General features: G+C 32.9%; 1 protein-coding gene across 1 annotated transcript in view; it reads right to left on the bottom strand.

Annotated features, from left to right (window-relative positions):
• slc41a2b (solute carrier family 41 member 2b) overlaps window positions 1-12,456 on the bottom strand; it is a 46,230-nt gene that overhangs the window by 17,773 nt on the left and 16,001 nt on the right. Inside the window, exons 7-8 of the mRNA XM_073838036.1 lie at window positions 1,157-1,304; window positions 970-1,049 (exon numbers count right to left, since the gene is read on the bottom strand). Of these exons, the coding sequence (XP_073694137.1) occupies window positions 970-1,049; window positions 1,157-1,304 (228 nt within the window). The remainder of the gene's footprint in view (window positions 1-969; window positions 1,050-1,156; window positions 1,305-12,456) is intronic.

Genomic DNA, 12,456 nt, shown 5'->3' with positions numbered 1-12,456 from the left:
GTGACTTTAAACGAGGGCGGTTATTACAGAGATGTTTCTTTGAGGTAATAACAGCCTGAAAGGGGACTGAAATATCAGCTGGGAGCGTCAACATGTGCCGTGGACATGGGGGTGTTAAGAATTAAGGTATTAAAAGCTTCAATTCCAGAACAAAAATTTACAGATAATTTACTCACCCCCGTATCATCCAAGACATTCATGTCTTTCTTTCTTCAGTTGCAAAGAAATGATGTTTTTTGAGGAAAACATTTCAGGATTTCTCTCCATATTGTGGACTTCTATGGCACCCCCGATTTTGAACTTCCAAAATGCAGCTTTAAAGGGCTCTAAATGATCCCAGGCAAGGAAGAAGGGTCTTATCTAGCGAAACAATCATTTAAAAAAAAAATTGACAATTTATATACTTTTTAATCTTAAATCCTTGTCTTGTCTAGCTCTGCGTCAACTCTGTGTATTCCAGTTCATGACAGTTAGGGTACGCTGAAAAACTCCAATCTCATTTTCTTCTCCAACCTCAAAATAATCCTGTGAATTTCTTTAGAAAAGAACCATTCATTTCACTAGGTAAGAGCCTTCTTCCTTGTCTGGGATTGTTTGGAGCCTTTTGAAGCTGCATTTAAACTGCATTTTGGAAGTTCAAACTCAGGGGCATCATTAAAGTCTACTATATAGAGAGAAATCTTAAAATGTTTTACTCAAAAAACTATTTCTTTACGACTGAAGAAAGAAAGACATGAACATCTTGAATGAGAAGGGAGTGAGTAAATTATCGGTACATTTTTGTTCTGGAAGTGAACTTCTTAAACCTTTCAAAATACAAATAAGACAAGTAAGGCAGGTAAAAATGGAGATATTGATGTAGTCTGGCCTATCATCCCCGGTATCAACCAAAACATCAAGAATTATCTTCTAGTATTGGGAAGTGTTGTATTATCCACAGATATATTTTTGTATACAATAACATCTCACCATTGATAACAGGCGTGTAAACCACAATCCCAGCCAGGTTGGGATCAGACACAGTTTTGTCCAAGATGAGTCCTCCAATACTGAAATAGAGAAATGTTATTGTGTTAGAGATGAGCAAACAAAGCTCCACATGCTTTTTCTGTATGTGTGCAAATCTGTGGCCAGGTGTGTGAGGTGTGTATCACACCTGCTGATGAACATGGCAGTGATAACGGGCTCCCAGCCCGAGTAGAGCAGCTGACGGCTGGCGGGGTGTTTGGACGAGATGACCATCCACAGCGGAGTCAGACACATGAAGAAGGCACACACCAGAGATGACACATATGGGTGAGAGTCTGATAAAATAGACAGAGATAGATACGCCCCAGTGATTACAAATACAGAGACATTTTACAATAAAAAATTAAATCACTAAATTAGCATTTTGGAACACTATCGTTGCTTTCATGCTCTTAGTTATGTGGCCAAAAATGTTATACAAAACCGTCTAAAAGATTGGGGTCAGTAAAATAGTTTTCTTTTTTTAAAGAAAATTCAGCGAGGATGTATTAAATTAATCAGAAGTGACAGAAAAGTCATTTATAAAGTACGAAAATATTAATATTTCAAATAAATGCTGTTCTTTTGAACTTTCTATTCAAAGAATCGTGAAAAAATCTATACTAAGCAGAAACTCTTTAACACTGATAATAAGAAATGTTTCTTGAGCACATATCAGCATCTTAAAGGAACACTCCACTTTTTTTGGAAATAGGCTCATTCTCCAACTCCCCCCCGAGTTAATAAGTTGTTTTTTTACCGTTTTGAAATCCATTCAGCCGTTCTCCTGTTCTGGCGATATCACTTTTAGCATAGCTTAGCATAGATCATTGAATCCTATTAGACCAATAGCATCGCGTTCAAAAATGATCAACGAGTTTCCATATTTGTCCTATTTAAAACTTGACTCTTCTGCAGTTACATCGTGTACTAAGACCGGTGGAAATGCAAAGCTGTGAGTTTCTAGGCCGATAAGATTAGGAACTACACTTCCATTCCGGCGTAATAGTCAAGGAAGTTTGCTGCTGTAATATGGCCGAAGCAGGCGGAGTATTATCAGAAATGAGTTCCCAGCTAGTTTAGCATTTGCACATGTGCTGCGTGATATTACTGCTCCTGCTTCGGCCATATTACAGCAGAAAACTTCCTTGACTATTACGCCGGAATGGGAGTGTAGTTCCTAATCTTATCAGCCTAGAAAATTGAAGCTTTGCATTTCCACCGGTCTAAGTACACAATATAACTGCAGAAGAGTCAAGTTTTAAATAGGACAAATATTGAAACTCGTTGGTCATTTTTGAACGTGATGCTATTGGTCTAATAGGATTCAATGATCTATGCTAAGCTATGCTAAAAGTGGGGGTTGGAGAATGAGCCTATTTCCAAAAAAAGTGGAGTGTTCCTTTAAAATGATTTCTGAAGGATCATGTGACACTGATAAATGCTGAAAATAAAAATTCAGCTTTGCCATTGCAGGAATAAATTGCATTTAAAGCATAATCAAATAGAAAAGGCTTATTTTAGGTTGTAATAATATTTCACAATTTGACTGTTTTTATTGTGATTTTTACTATAAGAGACAGTTGTGGAAAACTCAAAAGGAGTGTTGTCCTGCACTCTGACCACACTATTACTCAATTTCTGTCATTTTTCAAAACTATGAGAGAGATTGACAGGCGAAACGAGAGACCGACAGGAAAAAATAACCACGACTGACATCTTGTTGATGACAGAAATCATGTTGTCAGCTGTGGTTCCGTTCAAACGGAGGACATCGACTGAACTCACACTCAGAATTTGGTTTTAGACTTCGATGTGAGGTTTTCAAAAAATTTAGAATATTAATTTATTTACAGTGATTTTGCTGGCATTACAAAATGAAGCAACATTGTGAATATCACAATAAATTGAACATGTTTTCCCAAACATTATGGCATTACATTCATTTTTGTTAAATAAAGTCTTTTTTTTTTCTTTGCAAACAAAAAGTATTCTCACAGCTTTATAATGAACAACTGATGTCACATGGACTATTTTAACAATATCCTTACCACCTTTTTGGACCTTGAATGTTTCAGTTGTGTTGCTGTCTATGCAGGGTCAGAAAGCTCTCGGATTTCATCAAAAATATCTTAATTTGTGTTCAGAAGATGAACGAAAGTCTTATGGGTTTGGAACGACATGAGGGTGAGTAATTAATGACAGAGTTTTCATTTTTGGGTGAACTATCCCTTTTAAGTTCATCTTCAAACTGATTCAAAACGTATGATTGATGGTTTGATTCTAGATTTGTTTAGCAGCGTCACTCTAAAACATTCATGTTAATCTCAACATGGTGCCCTGATCAAGACTGACAGTCATATTCTGCTGCTGTGTAAATGCAGCCGTACTGACTGGCTCTAATTGGATTTAAGCAGATTGCCGAAAAAAAAAATGATCTTCTTAAAAAACGAATTAAATCTTTTGATGCAGACGACGATGCCAAAAGAGGTTTCACTCTTTGCTAAATACTCTTCATCGCACATTAAACAGCCTAAATCTTTAAATCCCAAACATAGAGGCAACATCTGTGGGACTATATTTAGTGCAAGATGGGTCTGACGGGGCAGCGGTGTGCGCTAATGATGGCAGAAGCCTCTTTTCTCGGCTGGTTGGCATGGCTGATATGGTTTTGGCGTGGCATGGTGGTGCCATTTGCCTTGCCCTCACCTCACTTCAACTCTCTCAGAAAAAGACTAAAAAAGGAGCCCGGCACTCGGTCTGGACCAGTCTGGGGCTTATCACACTGACTCATCATGGACCAATGCCCCATTAAACTCAGCATAAACACTCCAGAACGCCGGTCAGGACAGCCCATGTGCGACTTTCACACTTTTTAGATATTGTGTTTGTGTGCGAGAGAGACACTGGATATTTGGCTATGCTTGTGAGGGCCAAATGTTTAAAAAAAGGTTGTACAAAAAAAAAAAAAAAAACTAATTGAAAAACAAATTTAAAGTGATCATTAGGATATAAAAAAATAGTAGCACCATCCTAAAATATATATAAAAAAAATGTAAATAGGTCAAAGACGTTAAGATGTCCACATCAAACGAAATTTACAAAAGTGATTTTATGTCCATAGAAAGCACATAAATGTAAGTAAAGTGTCTACTTTTAAAGTTTCAAATAAGTCTTTGGAGAATAAAATGTCAAAAAATCATATAATATAATATAATAATCATAATATATAATCATATAATATTGGTTGAAATCATTTTACATTGTAATTCAGTGTAACATAATATTTATGCAAAAATTCAAACAACATGCTTATTCTGACTTGCACATTTTAAAATATATAAAGAGTAAGGGAGCATATTAAATTTTATTGTGTTTTAAATGAGTACAAATTATTTCTGACAAATGGGCAAAATCTAGGATAGTGGCAAATTGTAAAAATATTGAATTAAAACTAATTAGTATTTAGGGTGAAAGTAATTTGTATTTTTAATGTCATAAATAGATTTTTGTTGTAAATATGCCTGACAAGACTGTTACACTGAATGACATTTAAGTGGGCGTCTTCTGTAAATTAGGGGGAAAAGTATATAAATTTTTTGCTCAGAAAAACAAAAATGCAATTAAATTAAACAGAAAACTTTTTATTTTTTTTATTTTTTAAGCCGTATTTCACTTATTGCGTTTATGCTTAAACCCTTTTCGTCTTTGACCCAAATATTATAAATATATACACACATACATTGTTCAAAAGCTTAGTGTTTTTTTGCATTTATTTGATTAAAAATACATAAAAAAGTGAAATATTATTACAATTTAAAATAACAGTTTTGTATTTTAATATGCTTTAAATATAATTTATTTCTGTGATGCAAAGGTGAATTTTCAGCATCATTACTGCAGTGTTCAGTGTCAAATGGTGCTTCAGAAATCACTCTAATATGCTTATTTATTATCAATGTTGGAATGTTTTTAATATTTTTTTGAAACCAGTGATACTTTTTATTTTATCTTTAACAAAAATTACAGCATTTATTTTAAATGGACATCTTTTCTAACAATATACATCTTTACTGTCACTTTTTATCAATGTAACACATCCTCGCTAAATAAAAGTATTAATTTCTATCAAAACAAGAGAGAAAAACCAATTTACTGACTTCAAACTTTTGAACATTAGTGTATATTGTTAAAAAATATCTATTTTAAATTAATGATGTTCTTTTTAACGTTTTATTCATAAAAGAATCCTGAAAAAAGTTTCACAGCTTGATAATAATAATACAAATGATAATAAATCAGAATATTAGAATGATTTCTGAAGGATCATGTGACACTGGAGACTGTAGTAACAACTGAAGAATATTCAACTTTGCATCACAGAAATAAATTCTATTTTAAAGTCTATTAAAATAGAAAACCATTATGTTAAATTGCAATACTTTTTTAAAATATTACTGCTTTTTCTGTATTTTTGATCAAATAAATGCAGCCTTGATGCGCATAAGAAATCTTGCTGATCCCAAAAATGTATAAATATGTGTGTGTGTATGTGTGTGTGTGTATATATATATATATATATATATATATAGAGAGAGAGAGAGAGAGAGAGAGAGAAAGAGAGAGAGAGATAGAGAACTACATAGTGAGGCCTGTGTGTGTATTTCATGAGAATGTGGATACGTAAACCCAGCGAGGTCATGCACTGTGTCACAACACTCTCATTGTCCTCAACCAGACTCATTAGCAGCATGACCCTTCCCATAAAACATATCAACCCCACTGCCCTATAAACTGTAACTTACGCCTCGCATCTGCTGACACCTGCAATAGAGTGTGAGAGTGTGAAATGTGCTGCCACGTTTAAAATATATAACCGATCATACCCTAATATGACAGATAAAGCCTGAAATATAATCAGTTTTTCACATAATATTCTTCAGTCAGCTTTACGACAAGTGAATCTAAATGGAATTCACTCAAGGCTGCAATTTAAAGTGATGGTTTCTTGCGCCCTCTTGTGGTAGAACACAGAAAGCATCGCTGATCTGCTGGAGAGAAACTACTATACATTTATCAAACTGTGACCTACCATCTATCCTGGGCAAAAAATAAATCTCTTTCTGGCTTTACTCTTACTTTATTGCTAGTGAGCTGTCTTGCCGTCTGCTGTCTACATAGCTGGCTAAAGTGACTCATTTGAGGTTGTGAGGCATTGTTCGTATGTACTTTTTAGGTGCATACTTTCAAATCGAATGTACCTGTGATGTCTAAAAAAATCAACTTTCTCACCTAGGCAGTTGTAGAGGCCCTGGCTGATCCATGCCAGGATGGCCAGCGTGATCAGGTCACCGAAACTGGCGGCAATGGGTGTAGCTACATTATCAGGGTTGATGCCGGTCTTCTTAGAGCCCACAATCACACCCACCATTATAATACCTAAAGAGAAGAGACACTGTTCACCTTACCCACTTGGAAGTGGACATTCATAATGTGAAATGCAATTCAAACGTGATTAATGTGGGAATGTGATATAACAATGTGGCCATTATTTTTCATGAAAAGAATTGCTTTAGTAAACACATGTAAGAGTATTAGAGGTTAATCTGTAGTACAGACCCTGCAGCAGAGATGCTATGAAGGCTGTGGCGACACTACTGGAACACAGCAACACGGCGTGACCCATCTGAAACTTTCCCTCAGGAATCCAACCTAGTACAACAGCCGCTACGGCTGCCAGGAAGCCTATTACTGTGGCCTGCACCTGAGAAAGAGAGTCAGGCAGAGGTAACACTAGGTTTCATTCATTTAAAAAATCTAAATAATAAATATAACATAAACAGAAATTAGTTATTTTCTTTGTGTGTGTGTGTGTGTGTGTGTGTGTGTATGTGACCCTTGACCACAAAACCAGTCATAAGTCGCTGGGGTATATTTGTAGCAATAGCCAACAATACATTGTATGGGTCAAAATTATTGATTTTTCTTCTATGCCAAAAATCATTAGGATATTAAATAAAGACCATGTTCAATGCAGATATTTTGCACATTTTCTACTGTAGATATATCAAAACTTAATTTGAATTAGTAATAGTAATTAGTAATAGGGCTGCACAATATCTCAATGTGCATCTTGTCAGTAAAGCCAGTTTTGTAATCAGTAGTGTATCTCCATTTCACGTTGCATATGCACGTTCAGATAGAGCAGCGCTTAGTACACAGAGCCATAATTCACTTGCAAGCAGCGGAAAACCACACAGATGATATCATCAAGTTTGCTCTGCTTGTCTGTGTAATAAGCGCTGTTCAATCTGAACGTGCACAGGTGATGGAGATGTACTACTGATTATAGAACTGGCTTTACTGACAAGATGGATATCGCATGCGATATATCGTGCAGCCCTAATTAGTAATATGCATAGCTAAGAACTTCATTTGGACAACTTTAAAGGTGATTTTCTTAATATTTAGATTTTTTTGCACCCTCAGATTCCAGATTTTTAAATAGTTGAAAATCTAAATATTGTTCTATCCTAACTACCATATATCAACGGAAAGCTTATTTATTCAGTATGTATAATTTTATTCGATTTGATATCTCAATTTAAAAAAAAACTTGCCCTTATGACTGGTTTTGTGGTCCAGGGCCAGGGTCATATACTGGATTAAAAAAGTTGATCAAAGTTGTCCTAAGACAAGAACAGGTATTGCTTTGGTTTTATTTTATCTTATTTTTTATATTTTTATTATATTTTTTATATTGTATTATTATTTTTATAACATAAACATTTTTAAATATAATATAAAACTAGAAATTGTATATAAATATATATTTAAATATCAAATTTCTAGATTATATTTTTTAAAAGAATAAATTTTACTTAATTTTAATCACATTTTTTTATTAATTGTAATATATATAATCAATATAATATATAAATAGAAATTAATTCATTCAATTTGAATTTATTTTTTTACATTATCTTATTTTTATCATTTTATTAATATATATTTTATGTTTTATTATTCTTCCTATAACATAAAAAGTAGAAATATTAACATAAAACTAGAAATTGTATATATTATATTTAAATATACAATTTCTAGATTAAATTAATTTTTTAATGAACACATTTTTATAGATAATTTTAATTACACTTTTTAATTAAATTAAATGTGTATATATATAGAGAGAGAGAGAGGGAAGGTATATACATTTTAATATAATATTAAAATAATTAATAAATAAATATATTTATATAGAAATTCATTCCTTTAATGTTTAATTAAAGAATGTATTTTTAATTAATTTTAATTTTAATTATTTTTAATCTTACATTCTTTTATATTTTTATTATTTTAAAGATTAAAAAAAAAAAGAGTACAAATATAATAATAAAACAGAAACTGTATATAAATCGATTATATTTAAATATATATATATATATATATATATATATATATATATATATATATATATATACACATAAAAAAAATATTTAATTACTTGAATTATTATTTATACACTTACTGTATATAGACACTTTGTTTTATTAGTGTCTGTGCAAATACAGAAACCCGTAATCTTATTAAGGTTTCTGTTCCTTTTCTAGGTAAAAACCCTTATGCAAAATAACAGTGTGAGCATATTTAAATGTACTGGGTTTCTGATGGCGTTTGTTTGTACTGTACATGTAAGCAGAACTGAATGCGCTTACCTGTTTCAGTGCCAAATTCCCAATAATAAGATTCCACTTCTCTATAGGTGAATCCATTTTCCCCACATTCACCTGCAGACAACAAAATTCATGAACAAGCTTTTTTTTCTCATTGCTACTGCATTCAGTCACACACATTCATCATGTTTTATGTACCTTTTCTAGCACTCTTTATGTTAAAAAGTAAATGTAAAAAGTTTAAAAAGGTGGAAAGCATTGATAAATGATCAATATTTCAAACATATTCACCCCAAAATCAAAAGAAAAACAAGAAAAAGTAATCTTATTTAGCAATATTAGGATCTTGTTTATTGTGACCTTTTTAAATGAGTGTTATTCCAAAAAATATATACATTGTGTAATATAGTGTAATTGAATGCATTTATGAATGATTTATTTAGATTTATTTCATTATTATTTATATCAATCAAAAAAGGGCAAAATGTCATAATGGCTCTAAGCCCTAATGGCTTAAAATAAAAAATATAAAGATTTCTTTTAATCATTTAATTTTGGACCTTAAAACCTAAACAAGAAAACCATCAAGACAGAAAAAACTGTGACCAAATTACGTCTGAGTGGTAGATTTTGGCATTGGCATATTTTACACTGAAAAGAAAACCACCATATGAGGTAAAGATAATAATATTTCGAGTTTGGAATGGATCTCTGCCCACAGAGTAACAAGATGGCCGACTCCACAACCGATGAGCCAGTGTGTGTGTGCTTAGGAAAATACAGGAAACAAATGTAAATGTGAAAGAGCAGCGTGTAGGAGAGAGTCGTCTGAGGGCAATAGACTCAGTGTGTGTTTTTCTTTTTTCCCCCAGCTGCATGAGGGTGAACAGAAGGCCTGTACTTTAGCCCCTCTCCTCCGCTCGGTCCACACCGCCAGGGTTTGTTTATTCTTTCACCTCGAGGGGGGACGACAGATTTGCCATGAGAACACTAGACGCTAAACGGCATGAGCTGAAACCCCTCTGAGCTCTAAAGTAACGGACTGAGGGGGAAAAAACACTAGCTACCAAAAAAAAAAAACTTAATAAAATAAAATCTCTCTGTCAGCAGATAGCAGCCGAGCCTCAAGCGCCCAGAGGAAAGGCCAAGAGAGGAAAGTGGGAGAGGATCTGTTAATAAAATAGCTTATGTAAACTACACTTGTCTATGCACACATATAAACACACCTGAGACTTTAACTACGGAAAAGTTTAAAGGCATAATACGTTTTTAATGACAACATGAAACATATGCTTTGTTACTTTTATGTCAAATTTCTGTTGGTTAACTTTATAATCAGACTCTATCAGACAATCAATCTATGTGCTTTTTCCAATACACTTCTAATACTTAAGGAAGCAAGTTTCTGCTATAGAATTAAAAATAAAGGTAATTGCAACTTTTTATCTCACAATTTGGACATTTTTCATGCAACTGTAAGTTTATATCTCACTCGTCAAATATAAACTCAGAATTGTGAGATATAAACTAATCTCACAATTATTATTTATTTATTTATTATGCATGCATGTATGTATTTATTAATGTTTTACTTCGTTCTAGTATTATTATTTTTTGCAGTTGTCAGATAAATAAAAAAATGACATGATATAACATTTTTATTTTGGGATTTTTGGGAACATTTATGTCACTTTCAGTATCTCATAATGTTGCTCATGGCAAAAATGCCACTGAAAGTGACATAAATGCCCCCAAAGTTCATGTTATATCATATAATTTTTATTTATTTATTTGACAACTGCAAAAAATAATAATAATAAAATGAAGAAATAAAAAAATAAATAAAACAAAATAAATACATACATGCATGCATGATAAATAAATAATAATAGTGAGAGAACATTTTGACAAGTGCAAGAAAAAAAAAAAAAGAATATTAATAAACTAAATAAATCAATAAAACTAAATTCATGCTACATTTTATAGATTTTTATTTCTGTCGTAAGTAGCACAGACATATTTGTAGCAATAGCCAAAAATTGTATGGGTCAAAATTATCGACTTTTATTTCATGGCAAAAATCATTATTAGGTAAAGATCGATATTAAGTAAAGATCATGTTCCATGAAGATATTTTGTACATTTTCTACCTTAAACATATCAAAACTTAATTTTTGATTAGTAATTTGCATTACTAAGAACTTCATTTGGACAACAACTGGCGATTTTCTCCATATTTAGATTTTTTTGCACCCTCAGATTTACAAATAGTTGTATCTCAGCCAGTATATATGAAAGTGTACTGTATATATGACTGATAAAATGTTCTGTCATTGTGTTTGAGCTATTGTGACATTACTGGTTGCGTCAGCAGAAAATATGTTTCTGAAGTAAAAGTTATTACACTACACAGATTATAATACTTTTTCTTTTAAATATTATTCTTTAAATATAAATAATGTGCACAGAAAGACCAGGCACAGTTATTAAGGCAGTAAAGATGTGAATTACATGTTGTCTTGAAAACCAGTGATTGTTTTTCTTACTCAGACATATGGGGGTTGGAAATACCTATGGAGTCATAACCATAATAACAGGCTAGCTAGTCATTCTATCACTGCTGTATGGTTTTTACTACCAGCCCTAGTCGGTGGAGATGCATGAATCGAGCATTAGCATAAATCGTCAGGTCCTGACAGGTGAGAGCATGCCCAAAACGGGCCAAGAGCACATCATGAACCACTTCTTATGAGAGCTTCTAAAAAAATTACAGGCACACTACACTACTACAGTAAACTAAAGCTAGATGCAGTTAAGTGCAAATCATAGTTAGTTAGAATACTAACCGCTGTGGAAAGTCTGGAAGCGAGGGTCATCTCTAGGTTTCCTTTCAAACCCAAAAGAGCCGGAACCAGGATGAAAATCTCTGTGATGTTCTTGAATGCTTCCCAGTGCTGAAAAGTAATAAAAGAGAAGAGAGATTTACAATAGGTCTATGGGGTGGTTCTCAACTAGGGGACTGGGGCTCACCAGGGGCCTCAACAAACTTCAAGTGGGCACCCGAAAAAAATCTTAAAATATTTAAATTAGGTTATATTAGCATAATCATCCTTAAAAAAAAAATAATAAATAAATAAATAAACCTTAAAATAATGTGAGATCCTGGACCACAAAACCAGTCTTAAGTAGCACAGGTATATTTGTAGCAATAGCCAAAAATACACTGTATAATATTTTTAAGTAATAATATTTATTTTATGAAAACAGAATGACCAGAGGTCCATCCCTTTTTGTGTAACAATAAAATAAGAATGAAAAAAAAAACTGCTTCAGTGTATTTTGTATTTATAAATGAATGTCAATAGGGGTCCAATGTAATTTTGGACCCCATTGACTTTCATTATCTGGGCAAAAATGTCTTCAAAATACCTTCTTTTGAGTTCCTTAAAGGGATACCTAACAATAACCTAAAAATGAAAATTCTGTCATTAATTACTCACCCTCATGTTGTTCCAAACCCATAAGACCTTCGTTCATCTTCAGAATACAAATTAAGATATTTTTTATGAAATCTGAGAGCTTTCTGACTCTCCACAGATAGCAAGGGTACTACAACCCATGGTGCATTGTTGAATTAAGTTGTTATTTTTGTTTTCTTTGTGCACAAAAAGCATTCTCGTAGCTTCGTTAAAGGAGAACTCCGGTGTGATATTGACCTAAAGTGTATTGAATCATGATACCGAGTGTGAACGTACCTTGCATATCTCATCTC

This window comes from Garra rufa, chromosome 4 (assembly GCF_049309525.1).
Source record: "Garra rufa chromosome 4, GarRuf1.0, whole genome shotgun sequence".
NCBI lineage: Eukaryota > Metazoa > Chordata > Actinopteri > Cypriniformes > Cyprinidae > Garra > Garra rufa.
This window is presented reverse-complemented; position numbering and strand designations above follow the sequence as displayed.